The sequence below is a fragment of the Gopherus evgoodei genome, chromosome 8, assembly GCF_007399415.2.
Source record: "Gopherus evgoodei ecotype Sinaloan lineage chromosome 8, rGopEvg1_v1.p, whole genome shotgun sequence".
Classification (NCBI taxonomy): domain Eukaryota; kingdom Metazoa; phylum Chordata; order Testudines; family Testudinidae; genus Gopherus; species Gopherus evgoodei.
This window is the reverse complement of record NC_044329.1, coordinates 59,595,080-59,615,732: the sequence shown is the minus strand read 5'-3', so window position 1 is coordinate 59,615,732 and position 20,653 is coordinate 59,595,080. Positions and strand designations below refer to the sequence as shown.

At 40.3% G+C, this 20,653-nt stretch overlaps 1 protein-coding gene across 1 annotated transcript in view; it reads right to left on the bottom strand.

The window, feature by feature from the left end:
- The window catches only part of HMCN1 (hemicentin 1), a 323,599-nt gene that overhangs the window by 122,003 nt on the left and 180,943 nt on the right, over nt 1–20,653 (bottom strand). The window contains exons 31-40 of the mRNA XM_030573193.1: nt 17,444–17,722; nt 13,887–14,168; nt 12,724–12,832; nt 11,924–12,093; nt 11,519–11,673; nt 10,486–10,609; nt 8,829–8,930; nt 5,960–6,136; nt 2,821–2,972; nt 1,500–1,623 (exon numbers count right to left, since the gene is read on the bottom strand). Coding sequence (XP_030429053.1) covers nt 1,500–1,623; nt 2,821–2,972; nt 5,960–6,136; nt 8,829–8,930; nt 10,486–10,609; nt 11,519–11,673; nt 11,924–12,093; nt 12,724–12,832; nt 13,887–14,168; nt 17,444–17,722 — 1,674 coding nt within the window. The remainder of the gene's footprint in view (nt 1–1,499; nt 1,624–2,820; nt 2,973–5,959; nt 6,137–8,828; nt 8,931–10,485; nt 10,610–11,518; nt 11,674–11,923; nt 12,094–12,723; nt 12,833–13,886; nt 14,169–17,443; nt 17,723–20,653) is intronic.

Sequence of the window (20,653 nt, the reverse complement as noted above, 5' to 3'; positions counted from 1 at the left end):
TATAATAAATCAAGAACTGAAAAAAGTTGAGGTCCTAATAACAACAGTTGCTTGGCTACATTGCACACGTCTAATGGGGTTTTTATTTCTGCTCTGTACCACACATCTGCAATGTGACATAAAAGAGTGCTGCAAGAACTTTAACTTTTACATTTCCTTTTGTTTTTAACTGTGCAACCTTAACATTCCATAAATGATGTGTAATATTAAACAAAATATGGGAGAGAGAAAAAGGAAACATGGGGACTGTCTGTGAGAAATATCTAAAATGACCCAAAGAAGAGCATTGTGTAGCTCGAAAGCACGTCTCTTTCATCAGCGTAAGTTGGTCCAATAAAAGGTATTACCTCATCCACTTTAGGAGAAATACCACAAACCTCCTTCAAAACAAAAATGTTTCTTAATTAGTGCATATGAGATTAAAACTGCTCCAAGGTAGTACTCAATACACCAGCAATACAGCACTCAAAATATCTTGAGAAAAAAAACCATAATATAGCCTTGCTTTTCTTAACACAGGAAGTACTAAACAGAACAGCTGATATCGCAGCTTGGAAATAATTTAGGGGGAAAGTCTGGTCTCTGTGGATAAGAAACATAATAACTGTAAAAAAATCTGTTTATCTTACTTTCTTTGTAGAATTTACAAAAGGCCTAGATTCTTCATGACAGTTTGTGGAACTAAACATTGAAAGCTGACCTGTTACTGCAGAAAGCTAATTTATTTCCAAATATTTTTCACCAATTACTTCTCCTTTCAGCTACGTGACTTGAACTATGTTCAAAAGGAAACTGCATCACAAAACTGAGAAGCAGGGACTAAAAAAAACCAGAGAATCTGTTTCTGAAGGAACAAAGGATTAAAACGAATCTAATTATTTTACAGGATATGTTAACAAACATGTTCGAACTCCAATTTGGCCAAGTATGTATCAAGTCCCTAACCATCTTCTCCCCACTAACATTCCAAAGTTTTCTTCCTTTCAGTTCCTTTCTTAATTAGTCTACCTACTGGAGTTAAGTATTAACAATAATATTACTTTTTTGGTGACAGCCTTCAAAGCTACTCAAGATTGCCATGCAGCTGAGTTTAATCCAGCCTCTATTTCAATGCTCTTTTTAAGCATGCATCACTACAGTGCATAGAACCCTGTCACAGCTGGTGAAATCTCTCACATTTGCTGTAACCTCAGAGAGGACAAGTACATCCAGTAATGGGTTGTGGAGACCCTTAGAGAAGGTCCCACCAGCTCAAGACTGAGAAACATTGGCGGGGAAGTGTGGAGGAAGCTAACACTGCCCTGCCTCTGCTATACTTATCTTGAAGATACACAGAGGAACATACTCCTTCTCAGCATCTGGTCTCTTTCCTCGTTTACATTCGATTAGGCCCAGCCTTCCTTAAAGTAGCTCTAGGAGTTGAACCCTTGTTATGGATAAAAACCAGTTTGGGCATCAATTTCAATGTTCATACTAAAGCAAGCTGTCAGAATGCTCACCATAAACTCTGAGATCAATATCCCTTTGTTTCTCCCCAGCAGCATTCACTGCAACACAGATATACTTTCCTGTGTCACTGATCTGAGCACTAGTCAGTGCCAAGACACGACCCCCAGAGAGAAGCTGTAAAAAAAAGGTTGAAAGGACATGTTCATTATACACTTCTTAGTTTCTCTAGTAATATACTGCAGTATAACAGAGTTAGAACCATTATCTTTCATTTTGAAGCAGAAAAAAAAATGCTCCTACTACATCTCCTTTCCCTTTCCCCTGTGTTTCTCCCAATTCAGATCCTGCAAAGACTAAGGCACATGCTTAACTTAATGCAGGCCCCAACTGGGCTATTTGTATTCGTAAGTCTTTTCAGGGTTTGAGCTTTAGCCTCTCACTCTCATCTTCGCACCTATTTTGCCTCCCTCTCTGCTTGGAACAATCTCCATTTTCTACCACATTCCCTCTCTCCCCTCTTTCAAATCTCTCCTTAAAATCTACTTCTTCCAGGAATCATCCTTTCTATCATCTCTTCTCCAACTCCCCAGACTGCTTTTTCCCCAACTATTATTTTGTGTCTTATCTTAGCTATCTCAATGGGAATCCTTCCTTAACACATACTTGTAACTTGCAATTTTACTGTATGGTGCTATATACATTATTTTTATTAATAACAATGCTACTAGTTATTAGGGTGACCGGATGTTCCAATTTTATAGGGACAGTCCCAATTTTGGGGTCTTTTTCTTATATAGGCTCCTATTACCCCTCAGCCCCGTCCTGATTTTTCACATTTGTTGTTTGGTCACCCTACTAGTTATCATCATGGCATTGTATCCATGGTTAACATTTCCCTGAATTCCTTTAATGGACATTTTTGTTTGCATTTACTACTGCTGAAAAAGTGCTAGGTTGACAGCCTCTATTTATCCACAGAACAGGTTTTCATAGGCAGCTGCAGTGCAAACTTCCCCAAATTGCCTGACTATTGTGGCCCAGTTTTGACCTCAGTGAATCACCTCACATTTTCAGCACAATTTAATTTCCTTTTTCACTCATTCCTTGGGATCGCTGAGAAGTGTCAATTTTAGCGGTATGAACTCTTAACTGAGAGCACCAATTAATTTCATAAAGGTCACAGTGAGCAATCTTCATACCTATGGTTACTACCAACATAGGCTAGATTTGAACCAGAAACCTTGAGAGGAAAGGCACAACATGCATCACGCAAAACCCTGTAAAAATCCAGTTCCATTAAAATGAAGTAGTTGTAAGTACCCATGTCAAGATACCAAAAAACCCACAAGTACTAAGGTTTGCATCAGTTACCTGGAGTCCATCAGAAAAGCTGGAAACAGGGCTACCATCTTTCAGCCAAGTCAGAATGGGTGTAGGGATACCTCTGGCTTCACATTCCAACCTCACTAGATTATTAACGACCACTGCCACCATCTCATTCCTGCCAGAAATTGATGGGGGGACTGAAAAACAGAACAAACTTGAAATAGCTATGGAGGAATATAAATCAGAACAAAATTAAACGGGCCACTTATTTTTGGAAAGAGCAAGGCAGTACGTGGTTTGTCATTTGCTCACACTGTGCCAAAACCTGCTCTCTTTACTTACATAAGTAGTCAGATAACTTCAGTGGAACTACTCATGTGAGTATGATGAGCAGGATTGGGCCCATAGCCCAGAGGGCAGCCATGAAAACCAGAAATTATAACATAAAATCTGAAAATGTTCTCTCAAATGTTTACAATACTGCATTCAGATCTTGTGAAAGATCTTACCAGTGAGTTTTAAAGCAAAAAATGTAATCTAAATCTAATGAAGCAAATGCATATGCAATATAGTAAATCAACCTTGTGAAACTGACATGAAAATTTACAGGTCCAGGTGCCTACAAAATCTACCTGCCCATTTTTTATATGATAATGAAAAACATCTTAACTACTCATAATAAATTACTTGCTTCAGGTAAGTGGCGAGTGGAATTTTGCAGGGTTGCATTTAAACGGACACTTGCTTGAATTTTTAAATGAATTACTTTGGCCATCCTAGTGTTCCTTTCCTTTATGTTTGATTTCCACAAACATTCAAGTGAATGAAATTTTATATTCTACAAATATTTGTATCAGTTCAATTCAAAGTCAAACGGATGAGTATTTACAGAAATAGAATTTCAATGTGCATGTGGGAAATGTCTGACTCATCTAGTCAGGAAATTAGAACAGTATCATTTGACATATCTTACCAATTACAACCAAGCAACATAGCTTAAATATTCAGTATCTGTAATAACAATTTAATTTTTGCAGTGAACCTTTCATGATTAACATAGAAAGAAGAAAATGTATGATCTACTCACAGATGTTCTATGTATAGAAAAAGAGGGTATGTTCATCAGATAAATTATTCATGGCAAACTAGTTGCTCAATTATATTAATGAGTGAACAATTTCTGGTAAACCATGATGCAGACTATTCATTCTGCCTTATAAATAAGCTCTAGTAGAACCAGAAATTCTGAAAGATAAGCAGTTATATACACTTTGCCATAACAAGCATCCATTGTTCTTTGATAATTGCAAATGTTTTATAATGGTGAGAAACAACTACAAACATCTTCAGACAATGAAATCATATGAATATACTTCATTTGAATTCAAAAGATTTGGCACCTACAAATAGTTCTATAACTTCTTTCAATGTTAAGATTGGAATGTTGTTTTCTAAACAATGAGAGCGCAATGATCATTTATGCTGTAGCTACTGTAACCAAAATACTGTATTTACAACAGAATTTGAATAAAATGAGATATTAATGGGATGAGAAATATACTCATACACTACAGTGATGGGTATGATATAAGAATCAAGATAAATATATGTTCATTAAACTCAATATAACTTCTCCTGTGTTCTGCCATGAATCCTTTAGAGTCCATTATCTCCTCATTGTCCATAACTTCCACTTTAAACTGAATGAAATATTGAGAAATAATTTATACATGATGACCGTACTTCTGTAGGGTAAAAGAAGAGTATTATGATCTCACACTTCACAGTGTAAACTGATCACTGGATAGATCAGAACGGATTCTCTTCCCAGACCCATCAGATACACACTGAACTGGCTACGTGCATTAGGAACGGTTTCATCTTTCTTTGATACAATCAGTACTGGGTGACATGTTTTGATCTGGAATGGCAAACAAATCCTGTGGCTCTAATCTAGCTGGCTAACCCAAAGGGTATTAAACTGAACTTAACTCCCTCATCCATAAAAAGAAGACCATATGTTCAGGAGTTATTTTTTAATTTTTAGCTTTGAATAGAAATAATGACCTTGGCACCAAACATTTCCTGGGAATTAATGACTGTGTGGGGTTAATTGCCTTTGGCTGTGTTTTGGGCCATCATATTCTCTCAGATGGTCATTAATACCAAGGAAAAGCACTGCCCAATGTCATTATTGGTTACTTAACATTAAAATGAATTACATACTGTTTGTGCATCTCAGTGGAATAACACAACCCTGACACCATTGTGCCAAATTCTGGCAGCAGATTAGCATGGAAGGCTCCCACAGAAATATGTTGTTGTGCAAAAATTCTGAAGGCAAAATTTGGCTTAGAGCTATGGACAAGCATGCAAGGCCCACTGAAATCAGTGAAAAATCTCCAACTGACTGAGGGGTTTTGATCAGGTTTTTAGTGACTATAAAGACTCAGAATTTCATTTAATTGTATACAACCAAATACAATTTCCTCTAAAACCTCTGAACTATGGATCAGCTTCTGTTTTCTTTCTATAGTATAATTTACCTGTTGTAGAGTTCAAAATGATCAACAACAAACAATACCCCATACCTTTTCAAACTGCTGAAGCAGCAACATTTAAGTCTCTAACAGATTTGGCTAAACTGCTCTCTCCTATCAGAATTGACAAACATCTTCAACTGAGTTTTCCCATGTCAATGCTCTAAGGCACGGATACGCAACCTATGGCACATGTGCCAAAGGCGGCACACAAGCTGATTTTCAGTGGCACTCACGCTGCCTGGGTCCTGGTTACTGGTCCGGGGAGCTCTGCATTTTAATTTAATTTTAAATGAAGCTTCTTAAACATTTTAAAAACCTTATTTACTTTACATAAAACATTAGTTTAGTTATATATTATTGACTTATAGAAAGACCTTCTAAAAAATGTTAAAATGTATGACGGGCACACAAAACCTTAAATTAGAGTAAATAAATAAAGACTCGGCACACCACTTCTGAAAGGTTGCCAACCCCTGCTCTAAGGAAAGAAATGTGGCTTTCGTATTCTCCACAACTCTTCTCAGAAAATAATTAGTGATAGGAAGGAGCATATTAAGTATGTGTAATAAAACTGGAAAAGAGCAGGCAAAATGCACATAGATGATTTTCCTTAAGCTGTTTGTATGACATGCAACACTTACCATGAACCTGCAGGTTGTAAAAGAGCTCAGCAGTTCCGGCTGTATTGACAGCCACACATTTATAAATGCCAGTGTCAGAGATCTGGGCACTGTCAAGCTGAACAATTTGCCCCCTGTTTAAGAACGTGACTCTTGCAGCACTTGTGAGTGGATGACTGTCTTTGTACCATGTAATAGCTGCAATGTGAAATAAGAGAGAGGGAAAAGTCACTGACTGTACCCTTATAACTGGTAGTAACAAAGCTAGCTCTATGCAACAGTAGAAAGATATTTTCCAAATTATCTTAAAACTTTCTGTCTCTGTTCAAATGCTGGTTAAACATTTCTAAAAGCTGACTAAAAATAAATCAATATTTAAACGACAATAATAATAAAGTTATGACAGTAGTGATAACTACTAACTTTTTTGTAAAGTACTGCATACACCTATGACATTCAGTAACAAAAACAACTATAATTTTATATGTATATAGATACTTCCATGCCAAAGCAATTTATCACTTAATAAACTGTTATATTAAGCATGTATATAGGAGCCACTTCATCTACTACTAAACTGAAATACAACTGTTTAAAAATACACTGCAACATGACAACACTTCAAGGCAGAAAATCCCAAATACTACATTAAACTGAAACTCATGTGGAAGCTTACAGAGGCAGAATACAGTAGTCCTACCTGGAATTTGACTAGGGTGGTGGAATTAGTGTTTGGGGATTATAACAGACCACAACTGTTGAGGACCTTTACTTTGCATCTCCTTCACAAGATGGCCCTTCCATCAGCTCAGTTCTCACTAACACCTTGCTGGGACACTGGTTCCATGCTCACTCAGATGAAAGTTTTACTTATTGAATCACTCTTACAATACCTAAATTTTCTATTAAAGTCTCCCATCCAAGAAATACATTGGCCTGACTCTGATTAACTTGTGAGAACTGCATGCTGATCACAACACAAGGTAGTGTGACTGTACACAACACCCAATTTTTTTCAGTCATGTCAAACAAGGAAATTTGTTGGTGTTGCTTTTGAAGGCCATACCTTGCCATCATTTAGCACAAAGAATTCTCATGGAACTGAACAGGAGTTTGGGATTAAGAATTATGATGAGATATGGTAAAGTAGCATTCTAGCACAACAATTAAACGTTTTTTGTATTTCAAGGACCTTTGATGCTCCTTCACAATGTTATACAGAGTTGAAAACCCAGCACAGTGACTGGGCAAAATGCTCTGTCTTTTACTCCATGAAAAAGGGAGTGAGCTTTTCCTTGGGTGCTTCTATTCCCTAATCTAAATAGTGATATACTAGATTATTCATTGTTGTTGTTTTTTTGAGGGTGGGAGGATTGTTTTTGTTTTGTTGTTAATTTGTTTTAGGTTTTTTTGGGGGGTGGGGTTAAGTTGATCCAAGTGGAATTTTTGCTCTGTGCTGAAAATTCATCATTTAGACAGTTTGTAACACAAGGCACTATATCATAAGTAGAAGAGCTGGTAGAATTCTATGAATTTAACCATTTTAAAAAATAATCATCATTAGGTTTTAAGAAACAGTGCTGAGGAAAAATGAGTGTATGCCAAGAGGGCGTACAATGCTACCCTTTGGAACTGTTGACATCTTACATCTAACTTTCTACAGGTGTAAATGACTACACAAGAATGACAAGCCCTGGAAAATCAGATCCAAAAGGTACAAAGTTCAGTTTGGATGATCATTTGAACTTTAGTCAAATCTTGTTTCTAGAAACTGGGCTATAAACTAAATAAAAATAAGCCCTCTTGCAGAATTTCAGTTTTTCCTGAATTTAACTGGGCAGCAAATGCTACAAGAACAACCTCTCTCACATTATTGTAGTTCTTTCACTTCCTGACACAAGCAGGAAGTTCTCAGAAATACAGATTACAGAAAGGAAAACAATGCACACTTCTCAAACCTTAAAAGAGGTTCAAAGTGGGAAAGAATCCAAACCAAAATCCTGGATCTAAAAACATTCAAACAATGGGATGTTTGAAATCTAGCTTCTTGAGCCTGACTTTCAGGTCTGTTTCAGCTCAAGTTTTAGGTAAAGATTATTTTATCTGAAGGGATTCATCGGTCCTAAGTATAAGCCAAATATTGAGGTCCTTACTCAGGCAAATTCCCATTGGAGTCAATGAGTGTTTGGTTAAGAAAAATAATGAGGAAGGATTTAGCACCATAAGAATAAATATGAATTAAATTATGACTAGAAGGCCAAATTTTCAAAGGCCAGCATTAGAGGTACAGTTCCAAAAACATGTGCATAACCTACCACCACCTCAGCAGGCCAATCAGGAAACAAACTTTAAGGTTTTCCACATACACTAAGGGCCAGATGCAAAGTCCACTGAAGAGTATGGAAAAATCCAATGGATTACAGTGGGGTTTTGGATGGTGTCCTCGGTGTTCGCCCATTTTTGCAGGCATACTCATTACACTGGATTTTGTAAATTTGACCCACACTATGCAGTATTAACCTGATAAGATTAGGTGAGTGGATTTGTTTTTGTCTATTTTTTCACAAAAGCATGTAGTGTACAATAACATCTGCTAACATTGTTACTGATTGTGGACATGGCCGGTGGTAGAGTTATGAGAGGACAATTTATCCACGTTTCATTCATTCATTTGAATGGGAAACAGTGGGGATCACTGAATTTTACTTTAATTTAAAATTTCATCTACTGTACATCACTCAAATTTATTACAGTTTCCCATTAGATATTCACGGTACTATTGATTTCACTAGTTTAAATACTAGAGATTTATGTTCACATTAAGAATCTCAATTATCATAAGCCTTTAAAAATGGATAACCTGTTAGCAGATTCGTTTTAACACATGTACCTGGCAAAGGATTCCCAGATGCTTTGCACTCAAGGTGGATTGGGTTATTCTCCACCACTGTTTCATTTAACATCTTCCCTGCATGCTCCAGACTGGGCGGTTCTGAAAAAAGACAGAAAAATTATGGTTTAATTCATTTAGCCACACAGTGGCAGAACATCTCTGCACAAAGCACTTTGTATACTGAAATACCGTGCTTATTTACTGCTGAATGTCTGAGGAATATCCAACACCTCCTTTTTGTAGGCTCTCCCCAGATGAGCTCCCATCTGCAGTTGGACCATTCACTAGTTGTACAGGATCTTCAGCATTGATAGGAATAAAAGCTTCTTTTGCCAGTAAAGTAGGTGGATTTGACTCAAGATACACACAGCTTGAGTGGGGTAGGAAGGGACCAGTTTTGAAAAGTCTCTTTTCTAACATGTCAAGCTTTTTAATGATACTCGGTTTACTTTTTAAATGGCTACATTGAACTGAATAAGGCAAGGCACTTTACTTTGCCTAGCCCACCTATGTTCTAGAAGGTGGCAGACACACAAGGCAGTGACACACAGCACTCTTACAGGAAGAGTAGAGGAAAAAGACAAACTAGTGTGAGTCAGTCTCAGGACAAAAGCAGCTGGATACATCAAATATGGCTTTAGGAATACAGGAGGATCAAGGTTCCTCTTTCCAACCCTGATGCAGGTAGGTGCTGCAATCTCCCATTTAATTTAACATTGTTGTGTTAACTTCCATATTCACAAATCAAACAGATACAATAGAAATCACAGAAAAACCACCATATCCACCTCTTTGCCAAAGAGAGGTTCCAATCCAACTCCCATTGAAGTCACTAGAAAGACACCACATGACTCCAAAAGCAGCAAAGAATCCTGTGGCACCTTATAGACTAACAGACGTTTTGGAGCTGTTAGTCTATAAGGTGCCACAGGATTCTTTGCTGCTTTTACAGATCCAGACTAACACGGCTACCCTCTGATACTTGACACATGACTCCAGTGTATGTTGGCTCCAGGCCTGGCCAGTAGTTTTTAAGCTCTGAGGTCCATATACTTAAAGCATGGTCAAACATTTATCAACCTTACATGCAAATAACTCCTGAACTTTCCTTACTCCCTTCTGTATTGGTTCATCTGGAAATTAAAAATCCCTTCCAGAAGTTTGAAAGAATACAGGATCCTAACATATCAGAGAAAATGTTTCTGCAGAAGCTTGCAAAGAATGCTTGTTCTCACAAGATTTGGATCCAATCAGTAATGCCAATAATGATGCCTTGTTTCTGGGTCAGGAACACAGAGTTTACCTCCTAATGTCTTGGAAGCTTCTCTCAACTCAGCTGTAGTGTGTAAAAGAGGATGACACACTGAGTTTATTGGAGAGAGGTGCTCATTCCTGTGACATTTGGTATCAGATGAAGCAAAGGCCCTGTTTCCGCCTGAACTTCTTGGAGACACAGTAATGAGTTCAGACAAAAGCAGAGTGACCAGAAAAAGAGGAAAATGGAGTGACACATCTCTGCAGATAATACAAGTGTGGGAAGCTAACACAGCCTTCCTGAATGGGCTCAAAATAGAAGAAGTGAATGGATAGTTAGAAGCTAAAAAGTGGCAATTTTAAGGCAGCTTTTTTTAATGAGAGGCTGAAACATCATTACCATGCACATGAAGACGAATGTGCTGCTGGGCTTCTCCTGCAGCATTTGTTGCCACGCAGGTGTATCTACCAGCATCTTCCAGGAGGGCCTTGGCAATTTGCAGAATGTGGCCTGAAGACTCCAGCTGCCCCAAAACAGAAAGCAGAGGATAGTTTTGCACTATGACTCCAGACACAGCCACTGAGATGAATGACAAGATACAAATTTACACTATATACAATGTCTCTTCTTCTTTTCAAACTGGTGTTTACATTCATACAGGAAGCCTAATCTTGACCGTTAGAGAGCCCCTGAGCCACAAGGTTATGATGGCTCATTAGCTGATACAGCTGTGAAGAGACCTGGATGGCACAGGACAGGCAAACACTGTGAAGCAGTGGCTGCAGGCAGAGAGGGCTGCTACTGCATAGTACTGCTGGCAGGATGCCAGAAGCCATTCCAGTCTAGCATAGATCAAAGCACCTTCAAGTCCCATTGCTGGAGAGCACTGAGGTGCCAAGGAGTTACGAGCTGAGGCATGGATTTGCACCAGATAAAACCTCCTCTGGGAGAGCCACACAAACCTCTCCAATGTGAAGGGCGTCTCCCAACACAGAACCTCACAGTCCAAGGAGAGTTGAAGATTTAGGTGCCAAATTGACACAGAGGTGGTGCTCAGAGAGAAATTTATATCATCCTGCTTCCCAGTCAGCAAATGGGTGGTGCTACACCCAGTAGCTATCCCAATTGGAAAGATGACCACCTCTGGAGAATTAGGTACAGCTGAGGGGTGTGGATACTGTATCTACAAACTAGACTTCCAGCAAACACAGCACATGGATTTCTAAAGGGAGTCACACAACAGAACGCTGCAAGTCAAATCCCAAATTCCTTACTCAGACAAAACTCCTATCGACTTCCAGGGTGGATCTTTAGCATCTTCATAGCATCACGTGAGAAATAAAAAAGGAGAGGAAAACTAATGGGGGTGTGTGTTAGCACTTTAGTGTAACTATCTTTCAAATTTTGGATGCCACAAAAGCATTGTGCTTACTCGGATATTTCCTCTGGCTGTGTTTACAGGCTGGCCATCTTTTAACCACGTAATGGAAGGACTGGGAATACCATTGGCTAGACATTGCAATGTCATGGGTTTGTATACCACCACAGCTCTCTCAGAAGGGCCAGTGGATTTGATTGTTGGAGGAACTGCAAAACACAACACAAACAAAGATAAATCACTATTTGAAAGTATTAGTGTGCAACCTACAGAATCTCTCAAATGCAAATGGCTTTGATTATTACAATTCTACTCACTGTTGTCTCCAATTTATCACCACATTTCTGCAAATTTTACCGTTCTGTATAAAACTACAATACCTTCTTGCTAATGAAGGTATGCAACATCATTCTAATATAAAGTCAGTTTGCAGCTCCCTTCCTCCCTTGTGTAACATACCATGCACAGTAATATCCAATTCCCTTTCATGGTCTCCTGCCTTGTTTGTTGCCACACACTTATAGCGGCCTGTGTCTGACACTTGAGCCCGGGAGATGAGAAGTTTGCGTCCATTTAATAAGATCTTATATCCATCTCCCTCCTCAACTGGCTGGCCATCTTTCAACCACCTAGCGTGAAAAAAGCAAAAACTTAAGATGCTTATTTTTTTAAAAGTGGGTGACGGTTCAGAGACATGTTTCGGTTGACTAGAAATAGAAAGTCATAATACAACTAGATCTATTTTTCAAGGAAGCCTGGAGATATTACATAGATTTCTGCTTCTTTGGGGCTCCCAGAGATAAGTGAGGGCTTGAAGCAAGCTATCAGGAAACAGGGAAGCAGACACCAGAGAAGGAGAAAGGAAGGAGGCAGGCACTGGCGGAGGCTGCAGAAAGGACAGCTGCCACCAAAGAAGAGGGAAGGGGACTGAAGTGAAAGATTTCATGCAAGAGGGACCACAGTTACCAGAGGAGAGGGAAAGGGTCATTAATAGAGTTCTGGCACTTCTTTTTAATCCAGAGTGGTCTCTAAAATATTTACTTTGGTATAACCAACAAGATTACTTTAAAAAAAAAAGGAGGGGGGGCAAAATTGTGACCCCACTGAAGTTAGAGTTTTGCCATTGGCTTCAGCGAGGCCAGGATTTCACTCACTGTATTTTAGTCTATGATCAAATGGTATGGTCAGTGCATAACAATTACTTCCAAGCCCATTTAAGCAAGTGGTGGAATTTATAACTGACATACCAACCCCCTTACATGATAGTCGGTGGAGGGTTTCCTGTTGCCGGACAATCCAGCTCCAGAGGGCTATGAAGGATCACAATGTAGTTTGAAGGTTCCTCTCCCCCTGCCACAAGTGGTGGGACTGTAAAGTGATAAAAAAACACCAGAAGAAACATTTAAACATCAGAAAAAGTGTCAAAAACAACTACATATTGTAAAATATATATCTTAGCAGCCACTGCATACTGGGACAGGGTATTAAATTGGATTCAATGTACAGAGTCGTACCCTTGCAATGAAGGGCACCAAACAGATGGTGTCCTCTGTCCTATCATTTGTATTGTTCTTGTATGGCACTTTATCTAGGGCCAGAATCCCCCTACTCCCTCTATGCGTGGAGAAAGGAAACTAAGTGCCTTCCCCACCCCCCTTTCACATGGCCCATCTGATCCTTAGGGGATCATGGCACTCCAAGGGAGTGGAAAGTTGGAGGGGAGGCAGGGCCTTCTGTCCCCATCTCATTCACAGACCAGCAAAGCCATTCAGGGGAGAGTAAGCTGGGCATACTGCATCTGCAAGCCTGTGGCCACCAGTACTCCCCTGTGGTGGTGTGTCTCAATGCACATCTGTGCCTATAAGGCATAATAAAGACCTTAAAGAATAGTAGAACCACAATACAAGAAGCCTTACTATGCTGGAAGTTGCTATTTCATGACTAGCATTTGCATGACTCATATATAGAGATGGGCCAATGAGGCGGTGTTCAGATCTAGATTGGCTTGAAAGTTTCAATGGAAAGAGAGAAACATTTTCCAAAGGAAAGTTTAGGATTTGCATAATGTAGACAAAAATTTACAGGCAGCCTAAAAATTGAAGAACCCCATTGATATTATTTTATTTATTTATTTATTTTGCAACTGTGATTTTTCTCTTGTCCCTGATCTTAAGGCACATTTGGAAGACATCTGTGTGTCCTTCCAAGTGACGTTTACAATCTCCCTCATGAAAACTGTCCCTGAAGTAGTCTGAAAGCAGCCGTCCACGGGCCTACCAAACTTGGCAGAGAAAATGTGCAATGGTTGGGCTTAATGTTACACTTGACCCACTGAATTGCAGTTTTGTGACACCAGCAAAAATAAATACAGGTTTAATTTGGTTGAAAGTTCTGTGAATAAATTGTTCTGCTGCTCACGCACCTAAGATTTCAACATCATATTTGATTTCTTTTTCTCCTGCTATGCTGGTGGCCACACATATGTACTGGCCACGATTGGCCTCTACAGCATTCAAGATCTCCAGTTTCTTCCCACCAGACACAATGTGGAGGTTATCACTTGCTTTCACAGGCACTCCATCTTTTAACCAGGTAAGGAGAGGAGGGGGGTTGCCAGCAGCCTTACACTCCAGTGTCAGTGAATTGCCAGCAACCACCTGCTTGTTCTGGACTGTGTCAGAGCCACCCTCAATAACCGGAGGAACTAGAGAAGGGGAAAAAAGATATATTGCAAGTGATTAACTTTGCAGCCAGAAAATGTATTAACAGCAAATGGGTCAGTTCCTCTCAACCTCCTCTAGCTCTACCTAATTTTATATTATGTATTATTTTATGTGAGAAATCTTTTGTCAGAAGAAGCAGCAAAGAATCCTGTGGCACCTTATAGACTAACAGATGTTTTGGAGCTCCAAAACGTCTGTTAGTCTATAAGGTGCCACAGGATTCTTTGCTGCTTTTACAGATCCAGACTAACACGGCTACCCCTCTGATACTTTGTCAGAAGAGGTTAAGACAAAGTGGTTATAAAGAACAGTTAACAATTTAATAGACAAATGCTGTAGCTGATTGTTCACCACTTTATTAAAAGAGATGATGAGGCTTTGAGATGGAAGAATAGAGACTAAGAGTCTTAAGTCAGATGTGACGCTGACAGACCAGATGCCAGCTCATGCCAAGGTCCCAGGCCTCACTGAACACTAATAAATACATAGTTGGCAACCAGTCTGCCAAACCTGTGTGTTAGTAAAGTTAAAACAGTTATTTAGTTATAAGAATGTGTTTTGACTTTATGGAATGCTTGTAGGATGCTGCATGTATGAACCCTACTTATAATATTTGTATCCAGTGTTATAAGGTAACGTCTAAATGTTTCCTCTGTAAGTATAAAAATGTTTGCTAAGGGTATGTCTACAGTGGCAGAGGTACATCGCGGCAGTTACATTGCCACTCAGAGGCTGCTGAAGGGAAACCACTATTGTGTGTTCACACTGTCAGCTGCCTGCACAACAGCATGTTCACACTTGTGGCTCTTGCAGCGGTCTTTGGAGTGGTGAACTCTGGGCAGCTATCCCACAGAGCCTCTCTTCCTCTTCTGCCGCTAAGAGTTGTGGGAAGGCATTGCGGGGCATCCTGGGTCCTGTTCCACCTAGCCACTGTGTACATTAATCGGAAGGGGTATTTCTCTATGGTTCTCCAGGCGCTTGTGGATCACCATGGGCATTTCATGGACGTTAATGCAGGTTTGTTCGGAAAGATGCATGATGCACACATTTTTTGGAATACTGACCTATTCAGGAAGCTGCAAGTAGGAACTTTCTTCCCGGACCAGAAGATCACCGTAGGGGAAGTTGAAATGCCCACTGTGATCCTAGGAGACCCTGCCTACCCCTTAATGCCGTGGCTTAGGAAGCCATACATGGGGAATTGTGACAGCAGCAAGGAGTGGTTCAACAACAGGCTAAGCAAGTGCAGAATGACCGTTGAGTGTGCTTTTGGCCATTTAAAAGCCCACTGGACCTGGCCGATGACAATGTTCCTATGCTTATAGCCGCATGCTGTACACTCCATAATATTTGTGAAGGGAAGGGTGAAAGCTTCACTCAGGGATGGACCGCTGAGGCTCAATGCCTGGAAGCTGAATTTGAACAGCCTGAGATCATGGCTATTAGAGGGGCACAATGTGGGGCCATAAGGATATGGGATGCCTTGAAGCAGCAATTTGAAGCTGAAAGCCACTAATATTTGTTGCTATGCTCGGGAGTGCAGTGCTTGTAATGCTAGGAGGTGATAGTGATTGGTGCAGACGATGCACTGTGAAAAGTTAAGAAAATTGTCTGTAGCTTTGCAGGGCTCTGTTTGCTTTCAATTAATGGAATAAAGATTGCAGTTTCAAATCCCAGCACCGAAAGCTATATGCCTCTCGTCAGGGTGGGTTTTTTTACAGCATTGCAACTGTGCAGTTTCTGTGCCCTAAGTGGCTTGGCAGTGTGTACACCTCAGGAGTTGCACCGCAGAAAGCTGCTTTCCTGCGCAGAAACTTGCCAGTGTAGAGAAGACCTAAGACTGTAAATCCCATGCAGTCAGGAGAGAAGCATTATTAAGTGTGAAATACCAGTTAGCACCTCTTTCCCAACAAAAGAAGGTCTACAGACATCAGACAAACCATTGTGGATGAAAGACTTGTTGATTGCTTTCCCCACAACCCTGAAGAGGGTACATGCCCAACCCCTTGTCCCATTAAAGCTGGAATGTGGAGGGAAGGGAATAAAAATGTCTCATAAGGAGAATTCATTATTACTATGCATTCTGAACTCTGAGGGGCAAGGATGTCTAAGTATATGCAAGAAGTCCTCAATTGTTTTGCCTGGGTTAGCCCTAAAGGATATAGTATCAGAGGGGTAGCCGTGTTAGCCTGGATCTGTAAAAGCAGCAAAGAATCCTGTGGCACCTTATAGACTAACAGACGTTTTGGAGCATGAGCTTTCGTGGGTGAATACCCACTTCGTCAGATGCACGTGCATCTGACGAAGTGGGTATTCACCCACGAAAGCTCATGCTCCAAAATGTCTGTTAGTCTATAAGGTGCCACAGGATTCTTTGCTGCTAAAGAATATACTGAGTTTGCTTACTATAGAAATCTCTATTACCTTTTGAAACCTGACTGTACCTCATCTGTGTGTGCTTTAACCTTGTAAATAACTCTCATTTCTTTTTCCTAGTTAATAACTCCTTGGTTAGTTTGTTTCAAGATTGGCTACAAGCATGGCCTTCGGTTTGAGATCTGAATACAGTTGACCTGGGGGTAAATGGCTGGTCCTTTGGGACTGGGAGTAACCTGAATATTATTGTGATTTTTGGTGTAAAACAATCATCTACCAGAAAGTCCAGTTTGCCTGGGCGGTAAGATAGACTGGAATGCCAAAGGCGACTGTTAGTGACTCATTGGTAAGACTATAATAGTGTTTTAGGAGTTCACACTTGTTACTGGATTGGTGAAATTTAGCTACAGAGAATATAAACAGTTTGGGGGGTTTGCCTGCTTCTTGACAGTCTACCCGGAGGTCGGCATTCATGGTCATGAGCCACCCCAGATGTCACGTTCAGGAAACTTAAGATGACAGGAGGGGGAAATGGGGAGGGGAGAGAAAGAAGGGATTTGTGTGGGGGGAAGTAATGTTAATGTTTCCTACATATAAAAGGTACCAACTGATAGCTCTGAAGACAGAAGCCTTCTTCATAGCTGCCTAGATGATATTAGATATAGCACAGGCTGTGACAGTGCAAGCTTTCCCATGCTGCCTTGCTAATGTGTGCCAAACCTTAGCTTCAGCAACGAACTCTGAGTGACAGGATACTTCAGTCCTTCAGGAAGCACTACACAACCTACCTCTATGAGAGTGTAGCTAGAGTGTTGAATAAGCATGTTTTATAAGACAGAACAAATGGTGAACAAGCATGTTAAATAAACGCTTTCTTTACCATAGACATCCACTTGATATATTTTTTCAGCAGTGCCAGCAATGTTGATCACCAGGCAGGTATACTTAGCAGAATCCGAGACTTGAGCCCAAGGAATCTGAAGGAACTGCCCCCTGTCCACATAAAGAGCTTGTGGACTTGAAATAATTGGGTGTCCATCTTTGTACCATGTAATGGAAGGGGCAGGGATTCCTCTGGTTTCACATTCCAGCTTTATTAAGCTGTTGAGCAATATGGATATCTCAGTAGTAATATTTCCTCCTTTAATAGTAGGTGGGACTATTTAAAAAGATAAAACAACAGCATTAAAACCTTATTGCTAGAGTCCGTATTACAGCAAATTTGTGCAGCTATAAATGGGTTAAACATTACAATTTTGGAAGATTTAAAGAACTTTTGGGCTGATAAGACCTCAAGCATCCCCAACACATTCACCGATGCAGTTATCCACTTTCAGCACAAACCTCTGTGGCACACTAAGAGCTTGCAAGATAAATGGAATCTAATAAGAAAAGGCCACACCATGCTTTTAAGGCACAACCCATTCTGTCTTCTGCAGCTCCCCAACATGTCCATTGGGCAAGGCCCTTGCTATACTCCTTCCAGGATGCACTTACTCCCCGCATAGGACATGGTTCTGTTTTTACTCCAACTTTCTCAGGTAAGTCTAGAGCAGTCCCTCCACTGCTCAGTCAGTTAGTGCAACTACTGAAACTACTGACCTGTTGTTCAGTATTGACTTCAGTGGGAAATGCTGAGTACTCAGCACTTCTGAAAATAAAGTCACGTACTTATAAGCCTAAACAGGCACTTAGGAGCCTTAATTTAGACTTCTATTTTTGAAAATCTTGACCCAGAGTCACTCTTATCACTCACTAGTCAACTCGTTTATTTAACATTGCTATATTTTTCTAGCAAACAAGCTTTTCATGTAAAATTATCCAATATAAAGAGTTCACAAATCTCTGAAAAGGGCAATAAAAACACATTGCAATTGGCAAAACCTAAATTAACTGCTTTACTGCTCTTGAAAGTACCAGATACATCTGGCAGACACATACCTCCTCTCAGGGCCAGATCCAGTGTTTTTGCCGCCCCAAGCGGCGGAAAAAATAAAAAATAAGAGCCACAATTTGCACTTCTTCCTCTGTTGCTTCATTCTTCGGTGGCAATTCAGAGGCAGGTCCTTCCCTCCGAGAGGGACTGAGGGACCCGCCGCCAAATTGCCGCCGAAGAGCCCGACGTGCTGCCCATTTCCACTGGCTGCCCCAAGCACCTGCTTGCTGCACTGGTGCCTGGAGCCGGCCCTGCCTCCTCTGCTGCCAAACATACATGGTACACCCTAACTTACACTGATTTCCATGGAATATTCATTTAAAATGGCAGCACAGAAAAATAGAGTAGAGTAGGGAAGAGGGGTTAAACCAATGAGCTGGTTGTTTTAGGTTACCAAATTATGCTGCAGCTTTATCCTGATTAAATAATTTACATATAAAATAAAGCTATAAAATATGCTAAAACCTACTTAAATGAAACAAAAATGTTTCAGCAAGTGCTTTCACATACAGAAATTGAGAACAGTTGGAATAGTTTTAACATGCTGTCTTGGGAAATGACCAAAGACAAAACAAGGCTTCTCTTTGCCTCTTCTAGGCCACAGCTATACTAAATACTGGGAGCAGAAGAATACACTAACAGACACTGACTACATCAGTAGTTCTCAAACTTTTGTACTGGTGACCCCTTTCACATAGCAAACCTCTGAGTGAAACAACACTTAAAAATTATCATAGACTTTAAAGTCAGAAAGGACCATTATGATCTTCTAGTCTGACCTCCTGAACAACGCAGGCCACAGAATCTCACCCACACACTCCTGTATCAAACCTATGTCTGAGCTACTGAAGTCCTCAAATCATGGTTTAAAGACCTCAAGGTGCAGAGAATCCTTCAGCAAGTGACCTGTGTCCCATGCTGCAGAGGGAGGCGAAAAACCTCCAGGGCCTCTGCCAATCTGCGCTGGAGCAAAATTCCTTCCCGACCCCAAATATGGTGATCAGCTAAACCCTGAGCATGTGGTCAAGACTCACCAGCCAGACACCCAGGAAAGAATTCTCTGTAAGTAACTCAGATCCCACCCCATCTAACATCCCATCACAGGCCATTGGGCATATTTACTGCTAACAAACACCAATTAATTGCCAAAATTAGGCTATCCCATTATACCATCCCCTCCATAAATTTATCAAGTTTAGTCTTGAAGCTAGATATGTCTTTTGCCCCTATTGCTCCCCTTGGAAGGCTGTTCCAGAACTTCACTCCTCTGATGGTTAGAAATATTCATCTAATTTCAAGTCTAAATTTCCTGATGGCCAGTTTATATCCATTTGTTCTTGTGTCCACATTGGTACTGAGCTTAAATAATTCCTCTCCCTCCCTAGTATTTATCCCTCTGATATATTTATAGAGAGCAACCATATCTCCCCTCAGCCTTCTTTTGGTTAGGCTAAACAAGCCAAGCTCTTCGAGTCTCCTTTCATAAGACAGGTTTTCCATTCCTCAGATCATCCTAATAGCCTTTCTCTGCACCAGTTCCGGTTTGAATTCATCCTTTTTAAACAGGGGAGACCAGAACTGCACACAGTATTCCAGATGTGATCTCACCAGTGCCTTGCGTAATGGTACTAACACCTCCTTATCTCTACTGGAAATACCTCGCCTGATGCATCCCATGACTGCATTAGCCTTTTTCCTGGCCATATCACATTGGTGGCTCGTAGTCATCCTGTGATCAACCAATACTCCAAGGTCCTTCTCCTCCTCTGTTACTTCCAACTGATGTGTCCCCATCTTATAACAATAATTCTTGTTATTTATCCCTAAATGCATGACCTTGTACTTTTCACTATTAAATTTCATCCTATTACTCCAGTTTACAAGGTCATCCAGATCTTCCCGTATGATATCCCAGTCCTTCTCTTTATTGGCAATACCTCCCATAGCTTGTGACCCCCCATGTAATAACCTCCCAACCCCGTGAGGGATTCCAACCCCTAGTTTGAGAACTGGACTACACCAAGATAAAGGTGACAATAACTAAATACCAAATGCAATCACTCAGCATTTATAATCCTGGCTGTCATCCCGCTGTTAGAATTTTCAGTTTTTCTGTATTTCAGGTCTCAAGGGGAAAATCCTTCTCATTAATTT